Source organism: Wyeomyia smithii, chromosome 1, assembly GCF_029784165.1.
Source record: "Wyeomyia smithii strain HCP4-BCI-WySm-NY-G18 chromosome 1, ASM2978416v1, whole genome shotgun sequence".
Lineage (NCBI taxonomy): Eukaryota > Metazoa > Arthropoda > Insecta > Diptera > Culicidae > Wyeomyia > Wyeomyia smithii.
The window spans coordinates 43,767,816-43,794,805 of NC_073694.1; the positions used below are offsets into that span (position 1 = coordinate 43,767,816).

A 26,990-nucleotide genomic window follows, 5' to 3' on the forward strand; every position below is an offset into this window, starting at 1 on the left:
TAGACTATGCTCGAACATGGTTTTCCAGCAAAGCTAATGATTGATTTGTGCCACCCTTGACGGTTCCACATTATGCACCTGGATAAGCAGTGACTTATAGGTCGCTTTCGTGACGTTGGTTGGATTGAAGCAGGATGACGGGCTGTCGAACTTAAACCCGTACGAAACTAGCACTCTGATTCCCCCAGAGGCCCTCTATGAAGCGTGGACATTGAAAGAGGCTGCTCATCAAGCTTTTGGTGTTTTAGAGCGTAGAATCTGGCGGACAATCTTTGGCGGTAGACTAGAAAATGATGTTTTGCGCAGACGCATGAATCATGAAGTATACCCGGCATACAAATCGGCGTATACAACAGAGCAACTGGGTATGTTGTTAGAAATCCGGAGAAACGACCAGTGAAGCAGAAAAACCGATAGAGACCGTCGATTTCAGGGTAGACCCCATACTCGTTGGATGTGTATTATCGACGAAGAAGCCCGCAGCCGACCGAGTGACATGGCGACGTATTTTGGATTCGGTCACCGTAAAAGTAAAGTAAGTGTAGAAGCAGCAATATATCAATTGTGTTTTCGGAGCCAAACAAATGTAGCTGCGACCGTTACGCGTTGCTACTGAGGTATTCGGACAGGTAGAAAATTGCTCGAAACTTATCCCTAGACGCATTCGTTCATTGTCAACTTTATTGGAGTACTTTGCCGTTGATCGAAGCGAATCCAGCTCATCATCTAGCGATGCCTAATGGAAGATCGCATCCACATCCGGTGCGCCCTTGGGGTGTTTGAATTTAGGAGGCTTTTGAAGTCTTACCTTATTGCTTGCCGGAGGACGTTGGCTCTGTAGCAAGGATTCCTGGTAGTCCTCCTCCTCCAACCGCTCGGTGATGTTTAGCGTCAGACGCTTAACACTATCGTGTTCTTCCTTGATTTTTTGCTCCTGATCTTTGAGGTAAATGGCCAGCTGGCTGTCAGAGGGAGCTTCAAAGGATTTGTATTGCTGCTGTTTACCCTTACCGCGAACCATCAGCATAAACGGAACCGTATCGACTTTTTCTTGGTTTTCCTAAACAACAGCAACATAAAATGAATGTCTCACTGCTTATCATCCATAGCATTACACTTACCTGCAACTGTTCATACGTTTTCTTCGTTCCACTGCTTCTCATAGTCATCGGAATGGGAATGTCTTTTGTATTCAACTTCACCGGTTCCTTCAATCGCTCTAGGAAACTTTCGGTTGCCATCCGTTCAAATTCCTTCTCAAATTCCATGTCCTCGATTGTTTTTTCCGGAGGGGAAGGTTTATCCGGTACTAATCCAACGTTCATACCATCCTCATCCTCGTCCAGGAGCTCATCTTCCACCGCCTCTTCATCATCATCCCGCTGGATCCGTGGATTCTCATCGTCGTCATCTTCCGAGTCACCAAACGCTTCCGAGGTACAATCTTCCGTAACGGTGTCCTCTTTGTCCGTCTCATTCTCCTGTATCGGTTTGAGACTGCTTCGATCATCGTCTTCCTTCACGTTGAACAGATTTGGATAAAGTTTTTTCCGCAGACCTTCGACCGCTTCTTTGGCCGTTTCGAAACTAGTGAACAATTTTAATTTTGGTCGAAGGTTTTTGAAACATTCCTGCGATGGATTAGAACTGAATTTTTATTTATTTTAAATCGCTTCAAATACCTACCTTGTACATGTGATCGACCAAGATAGGAAACAGGTCTTTACTCTCCTCACTGGTGAATACTGGGTCCGATTTTTTGAACCAGTAATAGTGCTGAAAGAATATCAGAAAGTAGTCCATTCGCTTTCGACTGGACGCGCTGGTAAAGTATTGTCCGCAGGTGTCCAACAGAACGCACACCAGCTTCAAGCGAAACAAACTACCGGGTGGATCCACATCAGACGGAACTTCGTGACTGAAACTCACACCCAACGAAATAATTGAATAAAGCGTGTTCAAAACATTTCCCGACTCAACTAGACGATAGTTATACAACTCGCCCAGGTATTTAGCCATTGCTATTCGCCGCTGGGCGAGTTTCGTGTCGTGAATTTCCAGTCCCGCTCGGATATCCTCGAACACGGCGTCGATCACTTTGACAACCACTTTCTCCTGGTAGGAACTTAACCCCGATACTAAGTCGGCCAAACTGCGGATCAAATGGTACCGAATGCAGTAGGCTTTCGATAGACACTTCACCGCATAATTTTGGGTATCGTGATCCTCCCAGTTTAAACGTCGCAACAACTTGATCATTTTGTCCACGTTAGACTTGTTAAGCTCTTCGAAAATTAAATGACGAATGTAGGTGTGAATAAGCGGTCGCACCTTACGCTGGATCCGCATGCCCTCCGGCTGTTTGACTAAATAATATGCCGTATCCACTTGCTGGGCGTGACGACTGTCCATCGTTGTGTTCGTTTTGAGACGCATCATCTGCTCTAAATAGACGTTGGTGCGAAGACGACTCTCTCTGGAATAGAAAAAAATATAAAATCTGCAAAAGCACCTTTTCAGATAAAAAACTCACCTACTATTGTACAAATAAACGCCACACACTTCAAGAAACGCGCATGTCATCTCGATGTGGTGATGCTGAAAGTTGTGCAGCAAACACTTTAAGCAGAAAAGTGCCTCAATTTTGTTGTAAATTCCGAACTTGACCAGTTCGCCGATATATCGCACCACTTTGATCTTGGTTTCGATGTTGATCTGATCTTTCTTCTTGATCTGATACTTGAAGTCGACTTTCAACATCTGGCACAACTCGACTGCGAGATCCGGCGAAACCAGATTAAGAATCGCCACAAACCGTCCATACATCGGCAACAAGTCTAGCCGGGTTCTCTGAACCCCAAACAGTACCTTAACCAGCCTTTTACGGTTATTTTTCGTATTCAGATTGAGTAGAAAATCAATAGCAGCGGAATCGATGAGCTCCGTATTGACACAATTCTGAAGATTCGCAATAAACGCCTCGAAGTATTCCCGATTAGCATGATGATGGGGAGTACTGGGAGCCGTTGTTGATTCCTCTTCCACGTCTGCTGTTTCCGAAAGCTCAGATAGTGGTACTTCCTGACCATCGTCTGCATCTGCCTCCGGTTCCACCTCCATATCTAGCACTTCTTCCGTAATGGCAGGTTCATCGGGAATCACTTCTTCTTTTTTACCGCAATAATTAGGCAAAAACTGTCGTAAATCTGGTAAGTTTACATAGAAGTTACGCGTATCTTCATCTCCCCAAGGGTCCAAATTGGCGAATTGCTCATCCACCACACTATCAATGACAGTTCCTTCCGTAAGACTGGGTTCAACCTCAACCGTCAGTTCCGGCAGGCTTTCATTCAATAGATCTGCCATCGTTTCCGTGGAAGAAAGTAACTTCTCATAGCTATTCTGAAGCATTTCGATTTGTTCCTTCTTATCGCTGGACACTTCTCCCTTCGATTCAAGCATCCTTCGACGGGATTTCTCCGCATACTGCAACTGTTTGTGTTCATTTTTTAAATGATCGCATAGAGTTTGATAATAGTCCTTTAGAAGGTTTCTCAAATTATTCTGCTTGTCAGCAGGCAGCAGATTCGAACTGGGTACCGGAATAGAGAATCTTTTCGACAACTCCTGCACCCGTTTTGGAACAAGTCCTGCATATTCATCTCCACAATGACGACAAAACGACAGTATAATAGATAAATTACTGTGTTCCTCCTTATCCTGCGAGATCAACGCGGTCAAACATTGCCCTAGTAAAGGTAGACCGACTTTGTTGGCGAATATTCCTACGCTAATCAGTTCTGCATAAAATCGCAAATCGACTCGCATTTTGCTGGGATTTCCAATCTTTTCTCCCGCTTTCACGTGTAATATTTTCTGCCAACTCTCGTGAAAACTTGTACTGAAATCGGCGTACGTCTGGTGAAGTTTGCTGCACAGCAGCAACGCTGGACTCACATCGCTCATCTTCAGTTTCGCTTCCACAATCGCTGCACTGACCTCGGATATGTATTTGGTCAGATTTAATCCGGCCATGTCTTTCAACAGCCCGTCTAGCTGAGAGGCAGTAAACTGTTTGAGCTTTTTCACAAACGCAGTATTCTTCTTCAGACTAGAATCACACTTGGAGAAGTAAGATTCGGGTGGCCGATCAGGAGCAACATTCTGAAGTCGTAAAGTGCACTTCTGCTCGTACTTTGCGCTGAGCTCCGTAATATAATCCATTATTTCTTTTCGGTCAGCTTCATCATCACCAGCAGCGGTATCGCCTTCGGCAGCAGAACTTTCAACGTTTTCCGGAGATATTTCTGAATCTGGAGAAACCTCCATCGTAAATCTAAACTGTGACGACCAGCTAACCAAAAATCGGATCCTGCAAACGCACTGAAAAATGTTTCGAGATTTTGCAAATGTCAACAAAGCAGACTTTTGGTATTGTACAATTGCACCGCTTAAATTGCACCAGCACATCGCCACTTATGAATGAACTGCTATTTTCGACAACCAGAGGGACGCTTATCGTTTTTTACCTTTTTTGCAAAAAAGACTGCTGTATTTGTAAATATCATCTGGAGAATTTTAAACTATTTCTCGCTATTTCTGGGACGTCTAACATAATGTCGGCTATCTGTTCTGGATAAATTTACCTTTGTTTCGTCACTACACAGCATATTTTTGAAATAGATACCTCCATTGTGGTTGAGATTCTCCAGGTTTAGCGAATACCCGCATTTTATTTTTGCAAAATCTTTCCCATGCGAAAGGAGTTTTTCCGGTAGTACCAGCACGGTATTTAGTTTTTGATCAGCCGTTTTGTGTTAGGGCTGAAATGTATACTGCGACACTTTACCGGTAAACAAAAAGCAAAATAACAAACCCAACCTATGAAATATTAGTCAATCGGAACAGACTTACTGTTTCCACTCACAAAAAATTGTAAATCAATTTTTTGCAATATGTAAATTGTATTTACAGTCACGTCGCGATGAATAGTTTGCTTTACGCTTATTATTCTTTACACTTAAAATATTGGTCAATGGAAGTATTTTTTCGCTCACGAACAAAATACCATGAATTTTTTTATTCATTGCTCATAATGTAAGCAATCTCACACAGATATTGCGTTCAAGTATGCCTTATACATGGTAGGTTGAAATGCCGATGACTTCATAAGCAATTCTCATACCTATTATTTTTTTCACCGCTTTAAATTCAACGAAATTGACGTTGCTGCTCCAAACGTAGCATTCCAAGCAAAATTGCTATTTGTTTATGTTTTACTCATCAAGCAGCACTAACACATTCGTACGTAAATAGGATTTAATGGGGGCAAAGAGGGCAAATGCTCCAGGCCTACAGGCCCCCTAAGTTCTGGGCCAGACATGAACACAGAGTGGAGACCTTTTTTTCTGCTCGTCCCCTTCCAGCGAAGCGTTAAGTAATGTTTCAAAATTTAAAGCTTTCTCACCTCTAGATTTTTTTAAGAGAAGAGGGTCTCACGAAAATATCTGCCCTAGCACCTAAATCCGGCCCTGAATAGGTTTGTATATCATTGCACACACAAAATAACCTCACTTTTGTGCGGGTTTGTTTACAAGGTGTTAGATTTTTTTCCATTCACCACTTAGTGATAGGAATGAAAATGAATGATACGAGTACGAAAAAGATCGGACAACTCTCCGCCTATGCGAATTCGTTACTACCAGGCAGTAAAAAGCGCTATGCTTAAAAAATCAGGTCTATTGGATACGTACGAAGAACGACATCCCATCTTCGATGATCGCATGATATAGTGATATAGTGGATTATTTGGTCAATAAAGTTTCCCCAAAAACTGGAGTAGCACTCACCGAATTTAAAATGTAGAGAAAAACACATTTATACCTCCACCGAAAGTTTTCCTCCAACTAGAGGGCATTGAACCAAAGTTTGCTTAACCCTCTAGTGCCCAAGTTAATTTTCAGACGGACTTCGAAAAAATTATGAATCTCTATAAACATTTTATAAGTATTGATTTAAGCTTTTTAGAGGTGTAACTGAAGACCGTCTAAAGGTGATACTGGGCACTAGAGGGTTAATTTAGCACTTAAGCGTTTCGCGGTGTAGCTACACTTTCCGGTTTACACTTTGCAGCTTCAAATACAACTATTTCTGTGTAGCTACACGGTAAGAGTCGAAAACCCATTAATTGGTATTGTTGTATCCATTTTTTTCTGTCATATGCGGCTGTCAAAAGAATGGGTAAATTTAAAAATGTGAAATGGGTAAAATTGTACGCATTTGAAAGAGATGTTCTTAGAAAAAAAAATGGGTCATTTGTTTACCCATTAATGGGTGAAAAAATACTTCAAGCGTCGTTTTAGTTTGCTCTGTCGATTTGTTCGCACGCGTTACTTCTACGATCTGTTTTGTTTATAATTTGTCAACAATTGCCATGGAAGGACTTTAAAAGTGATTCGATACTGCGTCGTTTAAGAAGTTGCAAGGTAAACAGTATGTTATTTCAAGTATTGAATTTTACAAAGTGAGATTTTTTTTATATTAGGTCTAGAATGTTCACTATCCGTCTGGTATTGGCTTTGTTGCAGAGAATAGCGATTCTGCCATTTGATGATACCAGATAAAATACTCCTGTTTTCGTAAATAAGATTCGTTTTTGCAAATAATTAAAAATAATTGATTTCACTTTCATTTCTTTTAATTTTTTTTAGTGATAATCACAAAGTTTCCGTTTATTTAATTTATTTTATTTAATAAAATTTCACCCATTTCCTTGAGAAAATTCATTTCTCAAAATGAGTGACTTTGTACCCAGTTTTTGACTTTTAATCGGTTTACCCGTTAATGGATAAATCGAGTTTACCCACTAAAAGGGTTGGCTCACTTTTTGGCGAAATGGTTGAAAAAGTACCCATTAATGGGTTTTCGACTCTTACCGTGTACATTAGTATGCGTAATAATGGGGATAGCTATCACTTTGTTTTGTTTTGGTCATAATCGCCAATGTTAATTTGTCTCGTTTCCATTTCATATGTCCATCTCGCAATTGTGCTGGAAAGAAATTTACCTGGCACTTTCCCACGTGGAACGAAAACCGAAACAAACCAGTTTTGACACATACGTGTGAATGAGTTGGTAACTCCCTACACTCTGCTTTTTTCGGGTGTATTCCAGGACTAAAAATTAGTCAGAGACAGAAAAAGTGTAGTCCGGAAAGTGAAATAGAACATTTACGATGTCAAAAGTGTAGTCCGAGTGTAGCTACATCGCGAAAACGAAAACGACATAAGACTGACAACTTTTCATTGGGTAACATAGTACCAATCTCGAGCAAAAGCTCATCCCATCAAATTGAATACCTTACTGAAACTCAAAAATTGAGTAAAGCAGTGTGAACTTTCCCGTGCGAAAGAAGTTTTTCAGGTAGTACAAGCACGGTATTTACAATCATTTAGGCGGTTCTGGATGGTTTTAGACGTCACCTTTAATTCAAGTTCCGTTTCGATGGCTATTGATGTGAAGAATGCTTTTTTTACGAATTTCAATACTCGGAGGTCATTCCTAGAACTAGTTTTCCTTTTCACCCTCGTGTTTCTGATTTATTCTGGCATTTAACAGATTTTTTAACTATATTCTGTGAGCATTCGATGATTTATGCCGTTTTTAGAAAGTTTCATCTTCATTTTGTAGTTTTTGATCAGCCATTTTGTATCTGGGCTGAAATGTGCCTTCACCGGTAAATAAAAAGCAAAATTATAGACCCTTATGAAATATTAGTTTATCAGCACAGACTTACTGTTTCCACTCATAGAAAACCGTAAATCAATATTTTTCAATGAGCAAATTGTATTAAAAGTCACGTCACGATGTAGAGTTTACTTTACACCTATTTTTTTTTACTTAAAATATTGGACAATGAAAGTTTTTTCCGCTCACGGAAAAATTACCATGAACTTTGACAGATAGCATTCCCCTATTTTGCCCATAATGTAGGCAATCTCACACAGATATTGCGTTCAAATATGCCTTATGATTGGTTAAAACGCAGCTGACTTTATAAGCAATGCTCACATCTATTATTCTTCCACCACAACATAAAACGGTGAAAACGTTTTCTAAGGGGACATCTGCATTGTTTTTAACGGTATAAACATAATACTAGCAGCAGCTATCATCAGTATAATCTTCTTAGGACGAAATCGACGATTTTGATTAATCAATATTTCGATTAAAACACCGGGTATACTTTTGATAATAACGGCACCAGTATATGTCTAAGTCAAATGCAAAACAATCTGATTACAGACACTCATTCGTAAATTCACTCTAAATGCAAAATAAAAAACTCTTTCCGTTATTTATATTGTTGCAACTATCCATTGCTACTACCGGGTAAAAAGCAAAGCCTTTTTGCTACATGCCGTAATTGGGTAATTGGCTTTAATTTGTTACTCAAAGTCTGCCAACTTTAGAAATCCGCCTTGAAGAAATTTGCTTGAAATGAAAATAAAAAATAAATTTCTGTTGAATGTTGCAAAAATTTGTACTTACCGTTTAACTTATTTGGTGCAAAAATATTTGGGACGTTTTCAAGTACCAGGAATTTGTTTCTCAACCTCCGGTCGTTCCTAAACAGTAAAAATTTGCTCGCCATTATCAAACAACACAACTTGTAGAGTGACATCCGAAAAGTAAAATGGCGACATCATAACTACCACATCATCCAAAACTGCCCTAAAATAAGTTCAAGTGTTGTTACCTACTCATTTTTGAGGTTCACGCAGTAATGTCGCAGTGATGCAGATTTTTTACCTACTACCTTTAACATTTTTAGTGTGTATACAAATATAAAAGCCATTTACAAACCGACAGGTGTCGCGAAACCTATTAATGTTGATGTTGCTTGTACGTGCGTTATGCCAGAGTTTCAGTGCTTCCTGTAGTAATTTCATTCACACTGAAAAAAAATCACACGTTCGTGCCAAATGCTCTTCACACATGAACACCATTGAACCAAACCAATCATTTTAACCTGAGAGAGATGCACCAGCTGGCTTTGTTTTTATTCTCATGAATGTCATCGTGAACCAGACAAGAAATGCCATTGGGAATTGGGAGGCCTGATGAAATATGGAGAGTATCGTAGTCGATGTAAAGTTATCCGGCTTTTATTTTTTCTAGACAATTTTTAAAATAAATATTTCTGAAAGATAAATTATGTAGGTTCTATTAGTTATAATGTCAGTGCTCATTATTACGTGCAAGAAAAGTGACATTTCGCTTCACAGCAGTGTTCACACCAAGTGAACCTTTCGGTTTATGATTTCTTTTTAGCTGCGTACTGTCCATGAGAAGAAATTTCATTGCCTGATTCAGTGCCTGAATTTTACATGGGATTGAGATAGGAAAATGGATTTCTTTTTAAACTGCATACTCAATGATGGATCACGATAAAAAAATCGTCAGTATGATCCCTAGCAAAGTTGAATTATAAATTACATACACTCAGATAAGTTTGTTGTACTGTTTTTAAATAAAAATAAACCCAGAGGCGAGACATTGTAAGCACGTGTAAGTATCAATGCTTTACGCATACTGTAAGTAGTTCTTATAAGCATTGAATAAAAGATTTCAAAATGTACTTTTCAGCAGTTTTAATGAAGTGTTCGTATAAATGCTTAAGCAACGATGTTTTATTTATAAATAATTGTTTTCCACTATGCTGGATTTAAAAACATCCTATTTTACTCCAGTAATAATGATAAAACAGGTCTAACTTCTGCGCCACCTTCTCGTCGTATATGGAACTAATTTTGTATCGATATCATCAAAATTGACGTGTCTTGTCTCCGGCTCCAGGAAGGTCATTTTGTTTTCCACTTTTGCTCTCATCAACCATTGTGCTAAGAGCCTTTTATGCGGTGCACCCGGATAAATCGGAAAATTTAAACGTTCAAAACGACGATCCGCAAGTGAGTAGGTACAGGGAACAAGCCCTGGGGGCCTGAGATCTTGAAGTACAGTAATTATGGCGAAAGGAAGCGCCTGGCTGGCGCTAGCCGCATTTGCGTTCATCGGCTGTCTCCATCAAACCGCAAGTGTCGATCGGAATAATTTCAAGGCATGCGATCAGAGCAGCTTTTGTCGGTAAGTATAGGTTTTTACTAATTTTACCATGATAGAATTTGTGGTGCACTCGGTTTTCGTTAATTATAAACTATATATACGCTATAACAGTCGCTTGCGACAGTCGGAATCCGAAATCAGCAAATTCGAAATACTTCCGGAAACGTTGCAGACCTACAAGCAGTATATTCTACTAGATTTGCAACACGCGGAAACGAAACATTTGTACGTGCTAAAACTGGCCGCTGTTAAAGGTGGCTTGTTTCATTTTCAAATCGACGAAAAAAGTCCCCTGAGCCCCCGTTATCGGGTCACGGACGCACTGTCTAAAGAGCCAGAGTATGTCGGTTTGAAGGTAGAAGAAAATTCTAGCACGGAGGTTATCATTTCGGCGGAAGGAGGATCGAACAAGGCAGTAGTGAAAGTTGCTCCGCTCAAAATTGAGTTCTATCGGGATAACACACTGGTGCTCGTGGCCAACTCGAAAGGCCTCATGAAATTTGAGCATCTGCGTCGAAGGGAAGTGAAGCCGGCCGAGCAAGCTGCAGATGACGGCCAGGATGTTCCAGAAAATGCTGTGGAGGAACCTGTAAGTGTTCATTGGATTTCATTCGAAATAATCTACATCTCTTTCTTTCCTATTGCCAGAAGGAAGACCCTGGTGCTTGGGAAGAAAACTTCAAATCGCACCATGACTCCAAACCTAAAGGTCCCGAAGCGTTGTCTATGGATTTTAGCTTCCCCCAGGGTAAGGTGTTGTATGGCATCCCCGAACACGCGGATTCCTTCGCATTAAAGCACACTGCAGGAGGAAAGAGTGATCCCTACCGTTTGTATAACTTGGACGTTTTTGAGTACGAACTGGATAACGGAATGGCTCTGTACGGTGCGGTGCCTGTTATTTACGGAACGGGTCCCGGTCGCACGACTGGAGTATACTGGCAAAATGCGGCTGAAACATGGGTGGATATTTTCGTTCCAGAACAGGAGAACAATGTAATGTCGTCAATCGTGAATTTCGTATCACGCTCCAGCCAGGAAGATCCTCCCGCAGCCAACTTTATCTCGGAGAGTGGAATAATCGACGTATTTGTACTGACGGGTCCATCGCCGCTGGACACCTACCGCCAGTTTACCGATCTTACCGGAAGAGCTCCACTTCCACAGCTGTATGCGATTGCATATCACCAATGTCGGTGGAATTATAATGACGAACAAGACGTCACTTCGGTTTCGGCTAAATTCGACGAACATGACATACCAATGGATACGATGTGGTTGGACATTGAGTTCACCGACGGTAAGAAATATTTCCTCTGGGACCATAACAAGTTCCCGCACCCGTTAGAGATGATTCGTAATTTAACGGAACGTGGCCGTCATCTGACTATTATTAACGATCCTCACATCAAACGCGACGGAAGCTACTACTTCCATAACGATTGCCTTGATCGTGGTTATTACGTGAAGAATAAGGACGGTAACGTGTACGAAGGTTGGTGCTGGCCAGGATCGGCGAGTTATCCAGACTACTTCGATCCGGCGATTCGCAAATATTATGCCGACCAGTTTCTACTGGAAAACTTTAAGCAGTCAACTGCCGAAGTGGGCATTTGGAATGATATGAACGAACCGTCGGTCTTCAACGGACCGGAAATTACCATGCTGAAAGATAATCTGCACTTCGGTGGCTGGGAACATCGTGACGTGCACAACTTGTACGGTCACATGCACATTATGGCGACATACGACGGATTAATTCGTCGTAGCGATGGTATTAAACTATTACTATATTTTAAAAGCAATTGCTTATTTTGAGTTTTTTTTCAGGAGCTCTACGGCCGTTTATTCTATCTAGATCTCATTTCGCGGGTAGTCAAAGGTACGCAGCTGTTTGGACCGGTGATAATATGGCGGAATGGGGTCACTTGCAGGCGTCGATCAAAATGTGCTTGTCGCTAGCCGTTGCTGGTATCAGCTTTTGCGGTGCCGATGTTGGAGGATTTTTCGGCAATCCAGATAGTGAACTTTTCTACCGCTGGTACCAGGCGGGTGCATTCCAGCCGTTCTTCCGATCTCACGCTCATATCGATACGAAGCGACGCGAGCCGTGGTTGTATCCAGAGGATGTCAAGTTAGTTATCCGGGATGCTATTCGCAAGCGTTATCGACTCTTACCACTTTGGTACACGATGTTTTATGAGCATGAGCGCTCTGGTTTGCCTATCATGCGGCCAATGTTGGCACAGTACCCGTCGGATTTGAAGTGCTACTCTATTGATAGCCAGTATTTGCTTTCGGATAAACTTCTGGTTGCTCCGGTGTTGAAGGCTGGCGAGTCGAAGGTGGAAGTGTATTTCCCTGCCAAAGAAAACGGCGAGTCGGATGTCTGGTACGACACAGACAGCTATCGCATGTACGCGTCTGTAGGTTTTGAATCGATTTCCGTGGATAGCTATAAAGTTCCGGTATTTCAACGAGGCGGAACTATTGTTCCACGCAAAGAAAGAATTCGTCGTGCTGCAACGCTAATGAAAGACGATCCGTACACACTAGTTGTTGCCCTAGACAAGAATGGAGCTTCTAAAGGCACTCTGTACATTGATGATGAAACAAGCTTCGAATACCGCTCGGGTAAATATCTCTATTTAGAGTTTGAGTTGAAGGATAACGTCCTTAGCAGCAAGTAAGTAGAATTGATGTTCTCAAAAAAGTATAAGAACTATAAAATATCATCTATTTTAGAAAAATCGATAAAACTGCCAGTTACGCTTCGAAGAGCTGGCTGGAGCGGGTGATACTGGTCGGCCTTTCTAAGGTACCCAAATCGGCCACGTTGCATCAGTCGAATGGAGACTCGGTCACGCTGGATGTTTATGCCGAGGATGGGGCAGTTGTTGTTCGCAAACCCGCCGTCTCTATGCTTGATGGTTGGTCAATCAAACTAAACTACTAGATCCGGTGCAGCTCAGTTGCTCGGTTAGATGTACGTCCTTCTTTTGCCCTGACTGATCATGATAATTCAAAAGCAGTAGAGAAAAGTATTCCTGTTTTCATTCAGTGTAGCATTTTATTTCTGTTCAGAAGTGATATAGTATGGTAGTAAATGACTTCATCTGAATATTCAAAAAAATATAGACGAATTCGATTCAATTATCTGTCTGTGAAGAGCGATTCGAAGAATTTAATTTTTAAACAAAAATGAGAGTTAATCAGATTATAGAACTAGGAAACAACATAGATGTTTGGTACCTTAACATTCAATCCGAAAATTTTATAGTATGATACTGGACTAATTGGAGTTCTTTTTCCTGTATGGATTCATCACTGCGACCAGAAACATTGATCTTTTGTAATCTCGTGTTTGCTGTATTCTGGACATATCACTACTGAGAGTAAGCGACATGATTATCATGATTCGTGCTTGTGTGTATGCCCTTCCTTTTCGCGCTTACTATCCCAAGCCTCGCTGCCTCCGCGGCCAATGTAATCGCCAATTACAATTCCCTGGAGTGGTTTCAACTGAGTTTTTGTCAAGAGGTATTTGTCGAGGTTTTGTAGAATTCAACATGAAAGAAGGGTTAATGTGGAGCCTGAGAATAAACCCATGATTGAGTCCGTTGACATCAAATAGTCCTGATCCTGCTAAGATTCGAACCCACGACCACCCGTTTGTCAAAGCGGACTTTGTATCCTTGCGGCTTTTTTCATTACGCCAGATCAAATTTTATGTATTTAAAGGTTACACAGTGTAACTAATGTTTGCACCACCCCAACAAACACGAGAATGTGTTTTCACAGGTGACGCATCAACTATTATCGAGTCGTATGCTTAAAGCTCGAAGCCATTGATAGTTTAAATTTCAACTCAGTTCCACCTTAAAGATATTTGGCAATTACACGAATTTCGATTTCAAAAATTTTATGAACTCATCGGTTCAAAAACTGAAACGTTTATCGCTTTGAGGATCCAGTTCCGATTGAGCCCGAATTTCGCACGAAATAATAATAAGAAATAATGAATTGAGAGGTGATAAACAAAAAATAAAAGTTTGCAAACCGAATAAGTAACCCTGACAAGCATTACCTGGAACTCGTGAAATTTCCATTGAGAGCCGTTCCTAAACCACGTGGTCATAAAGAGGGGGAGGGGGGGGGGGGCGGTGGGGAGGTCAACCAAAAGACCACAGAGGGTACGGGGGGTATAAAAAATAAAAAGTGATCAAAATATGACCACGTGGCTTAGGAACGGCCCCTTAGATGAAGCCAACCCTGAGGCAGTTGATCAGTCCCTACAACACTACTGTTAAGGCTGTCGATACTTTGGCTGAGCTGCAGGTCTCCACGGGTCGACGCTTGGCGACCGTCGAGCCCATGCACGCGTTGTGTGTGCTACCACCAATAGGTGTGTGATGACATCGATTAGTCCCGGACCGGTAGCGGTAGCTTGCCTAGGGAGTGGTGGGGTTTCGGACATTGGGTCGCCGATTACCCGTAAAAGCCACGGCCACCCGTGAGCAGCTCCGACGGAGCGCGTAGTGCCGATCCTATCACCCAAATGCAATAACCCGCCTATTGGGACCGATACCAGTAAGGCTCCAATTATGGTGTACTGGTCGCTGTGTTTTAGGATTTTGAGATGGAATACGGTTTTATACCACGATGTTGGGCTGGCACCTGCACCGAGCTCCTCAGTAAAGTCGTGTGACAACGACTTGAAACGGCGAGGTAGCACACGGTCGCAGGAGTCTCCGTCTCGTAAAACCTGGCAGGCCTTCCAGTACGTTCCGCGAGCATTACCTGATGGGAATCAGGCAGGAGTGGAATCAGATTTCCCTGACTTACGCCGGTCGGGAGGCGTCTTAGTTGCTATGGGGCTATGATGACCTTCACCAGCCATGACCTCACTGCTCTGGCATAGGCCACCATGGGACCTAATAGGCGACCACTCCACCATGTTCAAGGATAGCGGCTGGAAGGGGGACCCAATTAGCAAAATGTTTAGAAATAAATACGATGCGAAGGTGATGGAAGGGGTGGACGGATTACTAAACCCATTTGTTAGGCGGGGCATCGAACGGTCTCCACCGAGACTTGCCGGTGCCGGCAAAGGCGGCGCACGGGTTGGTACAACTTTTGCGACACCGACAGGGGAGTTCCGAGTTGGGGCAAAGGCGGGTACGCCTAAGGCAACACCAACCGGAACGACAAACAGTGGCGGTAAGGTGGATATACCTAAGACCGCCAAAGAACGGGAACAGATCTCCGGGGCTATGTTACTTTCAGCGGTAGGAAGCCACATGGATAAGTTCACGAGTGTAGAGGCTGTGTCTGTACGACTTGATGAAATACTCAACTTCACGTAGCATCATTTCGGAAGACTTGAAGCAATGTCTCTTGTTGCTACGTGTGAATATCTGCAGTGCGAAATCCGAGTTTGCGGAAGCCCTTAAGCGGGTTAATGATGCTGAACACAAGGCACTCGCGCTGGAGGCAGGGCGTAATCTTAAGCCGAAAAAATGCAACTGTTTCTAAACGATGGGGGAATCGGCCCCCAGGAAAGCTAAACGGGGGCGGTTGTCCAAAGACAGCCCAAGAAAAAACTAACTGGCGGTTGTCCAAAGACAGCCCAAGAACAAAAGGCGGAAAAAGCGGGAACGACCGCAATAAAAAGCCGCATGGGTTGAACAGGAGGAGCAAGGGTGACGCGCTCATTTTCAAGACGGATGCGTCTAAGTACGCTGAAGTCTTGAAGGCCATGAGAGGCGAGGCCAAGCTCAAAGACTTGCGCGCGAATGTCACGTCAATTCGTCGGTCCCGTGCCGGTGAGATGATCTTTGAACTCCGTAAGGAGACAAAAGGCAAGGGTTGTGCCTATAAAAAGGCGGCTCAAGAAGTCCCAGTCAATATTTTCATACGTATAACAATGTTTTGATTCCAATATCCGCACTCATATATATCATATAAACTCGCATTTGATGCACAAAAACAGCATATGCGTACTATTTTGGAGGCGATATACGTACTGAGGAATAATGGTATGCAATTAATTGATATACGTATTTATATACGATAATTTCCGATTGAATGTGATTTGTTTCACACTTTAGTACAATTCTAAGCCTACAATCGTAAATCGGTTAGACTCCAGCATGATATACAATCAAAACTGAATTTCTGCGCATGATAATAAGCGTGGTATACGATTTCGACTTCGTTAAGATATATTTGCGATAATTTACATACATTGATATACGATTTGTTGTTGACTGGGGTGTTAGGCGAGGATGTTCAAATCCTAGCTCTCACCACAGAAGTGACTCTGCAGCTTAAAAACCTGGATGAGATCACCGAAGGATGCGACATAGCACAAGCCTTTGAGCGAGAGTGTGGAGTGGTTGTGATCGCGGAGGCAGTTCGTCTCCGTAGGGGCCCGGCAGGGACCCAGGTCGCTACCATAGAACATCCACTAGCGGAGGGCACAAGCAAGGTTGCATATTCAATTTTGGGGTATCAATTCCATGCCGATAACTCGTTCCACAAGTACAATTTTGCAATATGATGTACGACAAACTTGTAGTCCATAAGTAATGCTACAAGTTTGTCGAAGAAAACAGTGCTCTAACTCTTACGCCTAAAGTGTTAGAGCCAATATTCAGCGGGACATTCGGCCAATATTCGCGGTGAATATAAAAATATTCACCGCGAATATTGACTGAATATAGCACTAAATATGGGCTCTCACACTTCAGGAATAAGAGTTTCAGCATTGCACTATTCAATTAACTTGTAATACTGCTTAGGGCCTACAAGTTTTTCATACATTGTTTCTCAAAATTGTACTTGTGGAGCGAGCTATCGGCACCCGGCGAAAAAGCACCTAAAAATTGAATATTCAACCTTGGTAACAAGGCTCTGAAGGTGGGCCACGTTGAAGGTGAGTTGGTCGGTCTGCCCCCTGGACATCTTTCAATAGCCTGACGTTTGCTTCAAATGCTTTGAGCCGGGGGAATAAATCCTGGTCGTGCAAAGGGCCCGACAGGTCCAATTTTTGCCGCCACTGCGGTGATGTAGGTCATAAAGCACGGGACTGCGGCGCACCTCCCAAGCACGCCATGGGAGGCCCCAAGAGTCCGGCTGCACGGCTGGCTACTAAACCGCAGGTTTGAGGGTGATACAATTAAACCTGAATCACTGCTATGCGGCGCAGCGGTTGCTACACCAAGCAGCCTCTGAGTCGCTGTCGGACGTGATCATGGTCTCGGACCCCTACCGCATCCCAACCGGAAACGGTAACTGGGTGACGGATAAGTCTGGGAGGACAGCCATATGCACGACAGGCAGGTCCCCGGTTCAGGAGATTGTGTCAACTTCCAGCGAGGGATACGTGATAGCCAAAGTAAATGGAGTATTCTACTGCAGTTGCTATGCTCCGCCAAGTTGGTCTACTGAAATGTTCGCACAGATGATCGACCAAACAACCGCGGAACTGACGGGCCTAGGGTCTTTGGTGGTTGCGGGCGACTTTAACGCTTGGGCTGTTGAGTGGGGAAGTCGCTGTATAAACCAGAGGGGCCAGATTTTGTTGGGAGCTTTGGCAAAGCTCAACTTAGACCTGGCTAACGTTGGCACGAAATGCACCTACAGCAGGAACGGTGCGGAATTGATTATCGATGTGACGTTCTGCTGCCCGGGACTGATCACGAACTGGAGGGTGAACGACAGCTACACGAATAGCGTTCACCAATTGATCTGCTATGAGGTAGGCGTGAGGAAGCATGCAGCGAGTAGGGCCAATGCCCATCCTTCTGCGGCTGGAAAACATCGCATTTCGATGCAGATGTATTCGGTCAGGCCATTAGATGAAAGCACGAAGGGGGTGAACCACACCCGGGTGCGAATCATCTAAATGCAATGTTGTCATGGGCGTGCGACGCCTAGCGAGGGTAGACCACCGACATACTGGTGGAACGAAACGATAGCCGGCATACGTAGTGCATGCCTCCGTGCAAGACGGAGGATGCAACGTGCGCGTTCCGATGAGCAAAGAGAGAAACGTGGTGCCGCATTCAGATCAGCTAAGACAACGCTTAAGTTTGCAATCAGAGCCAGTGAACAAACCTGTTTCGAAAGACTATGCGCCAGTGCCAATTCGAACCCGTGGGATGACGCCCATAGGATCGTTATGACCAAGACTAGAGGCGCGCTAGCCCCGGCTGAACAATCACCAGTGATGCTAGAAACGATCATTCAGGGCCTCTACCCAAGCTACGAACCAAGTCCCTGACCTCCGGTTGACGAGCCACCACCAACCGTGAGTGACGGCAGTCGTGCAGAGGCAGACGATGCGGTAAGGGTGACAAAATTTGGATTGATCGAGATCGCAAACTCCTTAAAGATAGGCAAGGCACCGGGACCAGATGGAATCCCGAATTTGGCCATCAAGACGGCCATTAAGGAAGCCACCGGGTTGTTCAAGGCAGTCATGCAAAAATGCCTTGACGACTACCTCTTCCCGGACGTGTGGAAGCGACAGAGGCTGGTGCTGTTGCCGAAGGTCTAGAAACCACCAGGTGACCCATCGCATACAGACCAAACTGTCGGCTGGACACAGCGGGCAAGGTCCTTGAGAGAGTAATCCTCAATAGATTGGTGAAGTACACAGAAATACTGGAGCTAGCGCACAATAAGACCAAGGTCATCTTTGTAAATAATAGGAAATCGGAGAAAGAGGTGCTGTTGCATACACTGTCGCCTCAAAACGTTTTTTCTGGGGGTCATGATCGATAACAGGCGCACGTTCGGGAGCCACGTCGATTATACCTGCAGGAAAGCTTTCATGGCTGTAGCGGCGCTATCTCGCATGATGGCAAACAGCTCAGCGGTCCGTAGCAGCAGGCGCAAAGTCCTTTCTAGTGTGACTACGTCCATACTCAGGTATGGAGGGCCAGTGTGGTCCAAGGTCTTGGGTACCACGTGCCATCGTGGCAAGCTCGAGAGTACGTACAGGCTAAAGTGCCTGAGGGTCGCGTGCGCATACCGAACAGTGTCGTACGAGGCGGTTTGTGTCTTGGCTGGAATGATGCCCATCAGCATTATCGTCAGAGAGGATGTAGAGTGCTTCGACCAACGCGACACAAGGGGTATACGCAACACCATACGGTCGCTTCCAATGGACAAGTGGCAGCGGGAGTGGTCCAACAAAGGGTAGACGGACACACCGACTCATTCCAGAGTTAGCTTGCTGGATTTATAGTCGCCATGGCTGCTTTAGGCAGTACCTGCATAGGTTCGGGTATGCCGAGTCCCCTACGTGCCCCGTATATACGGGAGAGGATGAAAACGTGGAGCATGTGTTCTTCACATGTCCGCGTTTCGAACGGATAAGGCACGCCATGCTGGCAATAAGTGGGATGGACACCACGCCAGAGAATATTGTGCGAAGGATGTGCGAGAATAGGGTAATCTGGAATGCGGCCATCAACGCTGCATCACAGATCATAAATGTTTTGCAAGGCACCAATCGACGGGAAACCATTGACATGCCCCAGTCAGTAGCTAACTAACTGGCCTACATAGGTTGCTCTGCTACCCAGACAGGTGAGTGCAAAAAGCACGACTGGCCCTCTTCCTGAAGTTATGCATAAGGGCGGTCCTGGGGAGACCAAGGGCTTTAGCTGTCCAGCTTATGGCTGCTCAGCATGGGTAAAAGTAGGCTGTCGATACTTACAAGTTTGCAAACTCAAAACTACGCACCTACTGTTTTACTGACCGCGTCGTGGATAGGCTTAGACTGCCCGTTCAAGTCCACACCAGGAGTTACTACTCCGCAATTACTCCTTTATTTGATAGCCTCTGGATGTTCAGGTGTATCTTTTTTATTAATCCCGATTAAAATTCGCTGGATAGCCGGGCCAGACTCTAACCTATCGCGAGATAGTGATCTAAATCGACGGTCGGCCCCCGAAAAGACATTTGAAAAGTTCTGACCGTTGATCGGCATGTGGTCGATCTGGGAGCAAGCTTCTCCATTGGGGTGTCTCCAGATGTGCTCCGGAATGTTTCATCGTGAGACTACTACATGTGGCCATTTCCCTAGCGCAGCGAAGATCACCAGCCTTAAGTCGTTGTCGTTAGTGGTGGAGTGGAGATATTCCCTACCAATAACGAGACGGAAGAATTCCTCCTGCCCGACTTGTGAATATATATCTTCGATGACGGTTTATTATACCGTGTTGTGAGTTCCGTACGTTTTCCGAAGGCACTTATCCTTAACGTCGTAGGAATTATCGTTTAACGTTGATCAGGCTGCCCTTAATCAGTCGTGCAGTCGTATAATGGCCTTCCACCTGATGCCACGCTTCAGTTGGTCCCCTGGCAACACGAATCCTACGCCCCGCCGTAAATGTAATAGATGTGGTACTTAAAACAAGTGCCGGCGCTTGAGTCTACCGCCATGAATTCAAGTTTCCTGGTTTTTAGCTAACGCACCAGCCAAACAGGTACCTCCATATTGCCTTTCCCAGTTCTTGGGCCAAGACCAATTCCAATTGTTGCGCTTTTTTCGACTGCCTAGATCTGTACCGGTTGTTCCGATCCGATTTTTGATTTAATAGTAATTTATTTGTTTCAGCATGCTGCTTTTCTAGAGCCACGATGCCTAATCTGGCGATGAGGCTATCATCTTATGTATAGCTAGCGAGACACCGCATTTCAAAGTTCAGCCATTTGCTAGGGATCAGTCGCAGTTTGAGCTGCCCGTGACATGGAAAACGGTGCTAATCCAGTTGTTTATGTGATTGTTCGTCTGCTACGATGAATGTTTCTTTTAGCCGATCGACAGAGATTGTTGATTGCTTGCCATTGATGTTGACGATGAAAACTTTCTTCTTCTGACGAAGTACTCGGAACGGCTCGTGGTATGGTTGCGTCAGTGATATTTCTCAGCGCCAATCTTCACAATAACGTACCTTTAGGTGGTTATTTCTTATTGCAGGAATATCGATGGCTTGGCGTGCTTGCTTGTTGAAGTTGGACGGAGATTTGATATCTGCTTTTTTAGGTCGATGACGAACTCTGGTACTATAATCTTGCTGGTAAAGGGTAGGTCCATAGGTTATTTCTGCGACGGATGCTTGTATGTTTTCCTTGAGGGCGGTTATCATTCCGAGGAGTACGATAGGCAATACTTCTGTCGACTTTGAGTTTTGGTGGCACATGATTGCGGCCTCGAGTTGACACCATGGCGTCTGGATAGTTCTCGGAGAAGCTCGGACTCGAGCTGCCTTCCAAGGTCCGTGGTAACATTCTCTGGAACTCCGAATCACGCAATCTATTCGTTGAAGAAACCTCGGGCGACTGTGACTGCAGTCATGTCGTGAATTAGGATCACTTCAGACCAGCGCTTGGATTTGTCGATCACCGTTAGACAATGCGCATCTGGATGGTTGATGCTTCGTTGTGTTGAATGACCTTAATTTCAAACAGGAGATGCAAAGAATGACGAAGTTCTTACATTCACGTTGACCGAAGGCTAGACATAACGATCCCTCACGAGATGAGTTATCGCACAAACACCAGGATGAGATGCGCTGTGAAGGTTGTGGATGATCTACCTCCAAAAATTCTTCGACACAAACGGTCGGATCCTAGGAGTAGAGGTATCGCAATATACCGGAATCGTTGACAACAGAGATTGAAGTGCGTGGCTAGTCGAGGAACGAATTGAGCTCGTTATCATATCGCTGCTGTTTGACCATCAGCTAGAAATTAATCGTATGTAGCAAATTACTCTCGATCGTAGGTGCTGCCTTTTTGCTTGCTATGCAAAGGTATTTCGTCATTTCGAACGTTGCGTTGTATCATTGATTGGAGAGCTTGATGGTTTACTGTGGCTGTTTACTGTGTTTTCAGCTACTTCGGTACTACTGGTCATGGAAAGATTGTGATGTGACCTTGATGCGTATGGTTTTGATGACATCTTAAGTGATCAGGTGACCAAGAAAAAAATCGGATTTGCCGACCTGACACGTGAGTTGTTCTTTCTTAGGCGCTCAAACACCAGGCGAAGATGCACCTTGGGTTGTTCGATGTTATTGGATGCGATATAAATGTCATCGACGCATGGGAAAACAGGGCTAAATTGTCTGCCCTGCATTCGGGAGTCCGAATACCATGAACTCATAATAGAATGTCTTTTGGTGCAGTGGGGATTCGGTGGCCCGCTGTAGATCAATGCACGAAAAAACCTTTCTGTTGTGGAGGTACTGATCAGGAACTCCTCTTTCGCTTTATTCCGCTTATCGTCGAAGACGAGAGAATACAGGCTGACTAGCGGTGTTGATTTGAAGATGATGATTTTCGCTTTCGTGGGACGGTGGTTAATGTTGAGAATAGTGACGTCTTAGTACTCGGATATCCGCAAAGGGCAAGTTCACGCCGGTGGTGATGGTGGTGGTGATGGTTGATTTGGAGACGGCATTGATGTTACTGATTTCCAGGCGAATAGGATTCTAACCAACAAAGCAGGTTTCCGCAGAATCTCAATCGTTTTTTGCTTCGGCTAGATCATCACTCAACAGGGCTATTGAACACATAAGTAGTCAAGCAAAGCGATTTGGCTATTAAAAGCTTGAAAACAACGTACAGTGTGAAAAAATTGCTGTAACTATGTCATATTTTGTCTTCCACTCTGCAAAAACTCTATGATTCTATCCGATTTGATCGGTTTGCTATTTCCAGAGTATTAATGAACGGAACACTCCATTCTCGAACAAAATTTGCAACCCGTTTGCTGCCTCAAGATCTATATTAAGCAACAGATAAAGGCTATCATCTCTTGAGAAACAATCCATTGATTGATGACACAATTATCATTTGACGCCAAGCGTCTATGCTAAGTGCTTGAAATTATCCGTTATCAGTGCGACAGAATGGGATAACATTTACTCGTATGACTACAAGTTGTGCAGAACGTTTCGAACCGCTGTCCAGTGAAGATGGTTGTGCGTAACACCGCATTTTTAACGTTACTTTTGTTCTTAGGCTTCTTAAGTGGACTGTTTGGCGTTAGCCACAGTACATTCAAAACATGTCAACAAAGCGGTTTCTGTCGGTAAACAAATCAAATTGAAATTTTATAATTCTTACTATTAGTAATCACATTCATATATAAAAATTCACTCATTCACAGACGTCTACGTCGTAACGCATCTCGGGAAAGTTCATTCGAGCTACTAACGGACTCATTTATTATGACCGGAAATGTAATCCACATGGATCTGTTGGATACAGCCAACTCTCATCTCTACGTGCTATCACTGAGTTCTGTTGGTGACCAAATCATTCACTTCGAAATCGACGAGAAACAACCACTGACGGCCAGGTATCGCGTAGAAGACGCTCTCGCACAAGAGCTGGTACCTCGCACACTCACTGTACAATCTACGAGCCCCACACTGGTGATAACGGATGGAGTTAAACGAGTTCAAATCCAGCCATCGCCATTCAAAATGGATTTTTACTATGACAACATTCACTCGATCTCAGTGAACTCCAAGGGTTTTCTTGCTATGGAACGATTACGAAAAAAGCCTGCAAATCCACCGGAAGGTGAATGGGAGGAAGAGTTCAACGGATTTGTGGATAGCAAACCCAGAGGACCTGAATCATTGTCGTTGGATTTAACTTTCCCGCAAGCTGAAGTCTTATTCGGAATTCCGGAGCATGCGGATGATTTCAGTCTTAAGAACACAGTGTCAAAAAGTGGTGATCCTTATCGTTTATATACTCTGGATGTATTCAGTTATGAAATCAATAGTACTATGGCACTTTATGGTGCGGTACCAGTTCTCTACGGTCATGGTGTGACGGGTAGTGCTGGAATATTCTGGCAAAATTCAGCGGAAACATGGATTGATATTTTCATGCCAGACGCACCAACAGCCAACTTTATTTCGGAAAGCGGCATTATAGACGTATTTGTTATGTTGGGTTCTTCGCCGATGGAAGTATTTCAACAGTACAGTTTTTTGACGGGAACGGCCCCCTTGCCACAAATGTATACCTTGGGATACCACCAAAGTCGGTGGAATTACGACAACGAATCGGATGTCGCCATGATCGACGCTAAATTCGCAGAGTATGAAATTCCATTAGATAGCATTTGGTTGGATATTGAATACACTGACGACAAACGATATTTCACCTGGGATTACGTTCGATTTCCCGACCCGTTACGAATGATTAATAATTTGGAGGGAAATTCGCGGCACCTAACAATAATCATTGATCCCCACGTGAAGGTCGATGATAATTATTTCTTTCACAAGGATTGCACCTCCAATGGGTACTACGTAAGAAATAAAGGACTTAGTGATTTTCAGGGTTCTTGCTGGCCAGGCCTTTCGAGTTATACTGATTTCTTAAACCCGGAAGCCCGCAAATACTACGCAGATCAATATTTATTGAGCAATTTCAAGGAGTCAACGCGTACGGTGGGTATTTGGAATGACATGAACGAACCATCCGTGTTTGATGGACCTGAAGTTACTATGCAGAAGGATAATCTACATTTCGGAGGTTGGGAGCATCGGGATGTGCACAATTCTTTTGGCCATTACTATGTGATGGCTACATACGATGGGTTAGTGCGTCGAAGTGAAGGAACCTTGCGGCCATTTGTGTTGAGTAGATCACACTTTGCCGGATCTCAACGCTATGCGGCCATTTGGACTGGTGACAATATGGCAGAATGGAGCCATCTTCAGGCTTCGGTCAAAATGTGTCTTTCGGAGTCCGTTGCAGGACTAAGTTTCTGTGGCGCAGACGTTGGAGGGTTCTTCAATGAACCAAGTGAGGAATTAATTTCTCGCTGGTATCAAGCTGGCGCATTTCTTCCGTTCTTTCGAGGTCACGCCCATGAAGATACGAAGCGTCGGGAGCCATGGCTATGGCCAGAGCAAGTAATGCTAGTTATTAGGGATGCCATTGAGAAGCGCTACCGATTGCTGCCTTTTTGGTACACGTTGTTTTACGAACATGAACGGTTTGGTGCACCAATTATGCGTCCATTGTTGGCACACTACCCACGAGATTCTCAAACATTTGGCATCGATAATCAGTATTTACTTGGCGATCAATTACTTGTGGCTCCTGTGCTGGAGCCAGATCGATCCAACATAGATGTTTATTTTCCTATGAAAGAAAACGGTCAATCCGATAAATGGTACGATGTCGTGACTTATCGTTCTTATGAACAACCTGGATTTGTTTCCATCCCAGTGGATAGTCTCACAATTCCAGTATTTCAGAGAGGTGGCACAATAATAGCCGTGAAAAATCATCTACGAAAATCATCCATCCTAATGAAATCGCTTCCTCTCACGCTAATAGTGGCACTTGATCGAGACGGGTCAGCAACGGGAACTTTGTACGTGGACGATGAAGAAAGCTTTGAGTACCGAAACGGAAAATATTTATATTCGAAGCTGGAATTCGCAAATGGAATCCTATACTTTACGTAAGTTTTTCAGTGAAAATAATGCTAGGAAAAATTACCTCACTTGAAATCTTCTTCTAGTAAATTGGACGTGGATTCCACATTCGAAACAACGATGGTGATTGAGGAAATAATTTTGGTTGGATTCAATGGCAAAGCTAAATCTGCAAGCGTTCACAGTTTAAATAGAAGCACTGAAAATGTGGAAGTAAGTGATCATGAGGGCATGAAATCGATAGAGCGTTTAAGCTTACCTCTATCTAGTGACTGGAAAATAGTTCTATCTACACTGTAATCAATCGATTATTTCAGAACAAAAAGTAGTTGAGCATGAAATTAATAGAGGGTTTCCGTGGAAAAAAATGACGATGTCTTTTAATTCTTAAAGAAATTCTTATTCAAATTTGCGTAACATAATACGATTATTAACCTAACTATTTTAACTTTTATCGAATCTGAGTTAATATATAAAGAATGGTGTGAGCGTAATATTGAGCCTCTGAGGGCAGCCTTCTTATTTCTCATCAAAATTTATAATCTAGGAAAAGGTAAAAATTGCAGACTAGAGCAATTGGTATGACAATTGGAAACCTGGTTGTTCAACTTCTTAGTTAGAAATTCGGTAGGTACAAAGAACTTTCACAAAATTTCTCAGTTGTTGAGTTCGCAGCAATTAAATAGGTATGTTTTATCCGTTTGGTATAAAATAGGTAAACTGAAATAAAACCAGCGAGATATAGAGCGTTTTGAGAATTGAGTCATTTCTTCACTAAAAACACGTCAAACGCGTACGTTTTGAACTTCACCATGAAAAATAATCTGACAAGTACGGAATGAGCTGAGCTGAAAACAAATAAATAGAAAATAAATAAATACAAAACAAATTAACAAAAATACTAATAAAAACAGGGATCGCGATCCCTGGAGCGACTCTTTCGTGTTATCTCTATGATATCTGTACTCGATATTGTACTCGAAAAATCCAACACTTTCCAGCGAGTTATTCATATATTAAATAAAAGATTGTAACTTTTTAAGCAAGACGGTATTTAAAATGATATCGTCTGTCGATTTTCAAATGAAGAGCAAAACCGCTCCGAATCTAGAGTTGGTACAAGTGCTGCCAAGTTTCAAAGCTGCGATGCAACAGCATTTATTTTCATTTTTCAAAAAAAATGAGGTGCCTATCTATTTTGATATCAAAATCATTTGATCTGAGCCAATCGGTGGCAAAAAGTTGATGAAGTAGATAAACATTTACACCCTCAACTCCATAAACAGCGCTAAAGTAACAAAGCGTGTGGGAAATTATGCCAGTCAATATTATCGTTGTCAACTGATTGGAGCTGCGAGCAATTTTTATTTT

The 26,990-nt window shown here is 43.3% G+C and overlaps 3 protein-coding genes across 3 annotated transcripts; 2 read left to right on the top strand and 1 right to left on the bottom strand.

The window, feature by feature from the left end:
- Nucleotides 1-659: 659 nt before the first annotated feature.
- On the bottom strand, nt 660-4,417 carry LOC129721290 (regulator of nonsense transcripts 2). Its single transcript, XM_055673711.1, has 4 exons — nt 2,534-4,417; nt 1,687-2,476; nt 1,122-1,631; nt 660-1,060 (listed from the first exon to the last, which is right to left on the bottom strand). The coding sequence occupies exons 1-4, from the start codon at nt 4,327-4,329 to the stop codon at nt 737-739; spliced, it is 3,420 nt and encodes a 1,139-aa protein (XP_055529686.1). The 5' UTR covers nt 4,330-4,417; the 3' UTR covers nt 660-736.
- Nucleotides 4,418-9,852: 5,435 nt separating this feature from the next.
- Nucleotides 9,853-13,365, top strand: LOC129717650 (neutral alpha-glucosidase AB). Its single transcript, XM_055667715.1, has 5 exons — nt 9,853-10,146; nt 10,237-10,714; nt 10,774-11,899; nt 11,956-12,811; nt 12,871-13,365. The coding sequence occupies exons 1-5, from the start codon at nt 10,028-10,030 to the stop codon at nt 13,079-13,081; spliced, it is 2,790 nt and encodes a 929-aa protein (XP_055523690.1). The 5' UTR covers nt 9,853-10,027; the 3' UTR covers nt 13,082-13,365.
- A 9,740-nt stretch (nt 13,366-23,105) lies between these two features.
- Nucleotides 23,106-25,972, top strand: LOC129731423 (neutral alpha-glucosidase AB-like). The gene is made up of 3 exons (XM_055691419.1): nt 23,106-23,239; nt 23,318-25,645; nt 25,706-25,972. The coding sequence occupies exons 1-3, from the start codon at nt 23,124-23,126 to the stop codon at nt 25,917-25,919; spliced, it is 2,658 nt and encodes an 885-aa protein (XP_055547394.1). The 5' UTR covers nt 23,106-23,123; the 3' UTR covers nt 25,920-25,972.
- The last annotated feature ends 1,018 nt before the right edge of the window (nt 25,973-26,990 follow it).